Here is a 2,500-nt window from a genome sequence, read left to right as displayed (position 1 = left end):
CACACACACACACACACACACACACACACACACACACACACACACACACACACACACACACACACACACACACACACACACACACACACACACACACACACACACACACACACGTTGGGTTGATTTGTGTTTTGCATGGTGTGTTCATTTGCTTAATAATGACGCACTGCAACACAACACAGTGGTAATAACAAGCGTCTCCTTACACACACAAATCCCATAAATATCTATATATATTTATGAAGTGAAAAAGAATTTCCCCTTGTGGACAATTAAATCTAAAGTCTTTTTTGATGAATCTATAATATATAATGTGATTTTATATATTGATAGTGATAGTGATTTGCTCCAAGTAGTCAGTGATTCCTGGAAAATACTTGTTCTCAAAATCACTTTTTGTCTAAAAAAGTACTGTTAGTGTCCGTACTGTGTGTTCGCTGAAAACAAATCCAGTGTTAATGCACAGCCTAGGCTCTTTGTTAACAAATCCTTTGTTTATATACCAGTTTACAGAGCCTATATGCTGTGTATTAACACCAGGTTTTTTATATGGACAGGTAGCAGACAGTGAGGAGATATTCACTGATTTTGACAAAAAGCGTAACACCTTTAATATCTCCTATAATGTTTTACGTCTAGCTGAAGTATTATAGCGACAGTTTTTATCTTATATTTCATTGCTCTTTATCTCTTTTTGCCTTTTCAATCGCTCCCTCAGTTGATGTTTCCAGGATTCTTCTCTGATTACCTGCAGGAACTGGTACAAACTAGAAAAAATCACACAATACGAAAACACACCCATCCCGTTTGACTTCTGCATGTTCATTATTAATCTGATAACATCATCTTTCATTAAAGTTATAGTGCTTCATCTCATAATCTCTCAATAAACACTGCCTTTTGTTTTCTCAAGATAACTGCTTATTATCTCGGGATAACGGCTTAAAACAAGTTCTCTGCTTTCTTAGTTTAGTGATTTCAACGTACATTATTTTTTATTTTTTAATGTGTTGTTAACATAACAAGCAAATGAATAAAGATGTTGACACTCCATTATCAAGCTTTTCGTGAATTTGTAAAGACAGGTTAAAATATGGCTTCCTTAAACGCAATTATTTTGTATTTGATATTTATATTTACATCCGGTTCGCGATATAACTAAATACAATACATGTGTTTTCCAGCATTTCTGTAGTAGCCATAGTAACAGCCTAGTTGTGTCTTATAACCTGCTTCGGTCTTCACTTGAATGTGACACTTATGGCGTTTTAACATCATTCAAACATCTTTAAAACTCATCAGACACATTTATACTAAACATTTTGTGATGTAACATTGTATTAATCCATTTGAAACAGACTACATGTGCCTTACAGTAACAGTAAACAGCATGGCTAGTTTTTTATTGTGTTTTTGACTTATCGATGACTCTTACTCAGCTATCCAGTTAAGTGTGCTTTTCAGCATTCACACGCATTTTCAGCAGGAATACTAAATACTTAAAGGCCTATTTCACCGGTGGGAATATGAAGGTGTATTGAATTCTGAGATCCTATGTAGTATAAATGTGCAAAAATAATTTAAATTGGTTCATCCTAGCCTGAGAAAAGGCAGAAAGATTGTTTTTTGGTCTCACTGTCTAACCCTACATTTCTCTTTCTGTGACATTTCAATTTTCTTTGCACATTTATACATAGGATCTCAGAATTCAATACACCTTCATATTCCCACCGGTGAAATAGGCCTTTAATACTAAACATTTTGTGATGTAACATTTAATTTCATCATTTGCATAAGACTAAATTTGGCTTGTGTTTTTTTCATTGTGTTTTTGACATGTGTCTCTTATCGATGACTCATCACTGTCCTGCGTTCTGATTGGCCAGCCGGACGAGACGGACCTCCCGGCTCCGCCCCCCCAGAGAGAAGCAAACGTCTTCATGGTTCCTCAGGGCATCAAACCCGTTCTGCAGAGAACAGCCATCGAGGTATCACTACCATCTGAAACAACTATTATGTTACACTATTTTCTTTATTTTTCCGTTGTCATGTTTGAGGTTTAGGTTTAGGTTAAGGAGAAGTTAATATATGTATTAAATCTCTCTATATTCATACAGCAATCACTTGAACAGTATGCAGAGTTCAAAACACAGGTCTCCCAGTCTCCCCTCCCATAAAAGGACCATATCACTTGCTTCATCTTTTTTTTTTTTGTCTAACATTTAAAAGAAAACGGGTAGACTTGAAATGCCTGGATTCACAACAGTTCCAAAATGGACTACACTACATTAAGTAATTATTTAGTCAATTCATCCATTAATTGTTAATATCCCATTAAACCCAAAATGACATCATGTGTCTTCTTCTATTCAACGATCGGGCCAAATCCTGAAGAAATGTACATATTCACACATAAAAAACCCCATAAAATGTTCATGAATGAGAGGGAATATTTGTGACTTCTGCTTTCCACTGAAGATGTGTCCTGTCTCCCCCCTCA

The 2,500-nt window shown here is 35.7% G+C and overlaps 1 protein-coding gene across 1 annotated transcript in view; it reads left to right on the top strand.

Moving 5' to 3' along the window:
* dysf (dysferlin, limb girdle muscular dystrophy 2B (autosomal recessive)) overlaps nucleotides 1–2,500 on the top strand; it is a gene marked incomplete at its 5' end in the record, with an annotated part of 110,705 nt that overhangs the window by 47,268 nt on the left and 60,937 nt on the right. The window contains 2 exons of the mRNA XM_080051811.1: nucleotides 719–760; nucleotides 1,887–1,988. Of these exons, the coding sequence (XP_079907937.1) occupies nucleotides 719–760; nucleotides 1,887–1,988 (144 nt within the window). The remainder of the gene's footprint in view (nucleotides 1–718; nucleotides 761–1,886; nucleotides 1,989–2,500) is intronic.

The sequence above is a fragment of the Ammodytes marinus genome (assembly GCF_949987685.1).
Source record: "Ammodytes marinus genome assembly, chromosome: 23".
Lineage (NCBI taxonomy): Eukaryota > Metazoa > Chordata > Actinopteri > Uranoscopiformes > Ammodytidae > Ammodytes > Ammodytes marinus.
The sequence above is the reverse complement of the archived record's forward strand: the minus strand, read 5'-3'. Positions and strand labels throughout refer to the sequence as shown.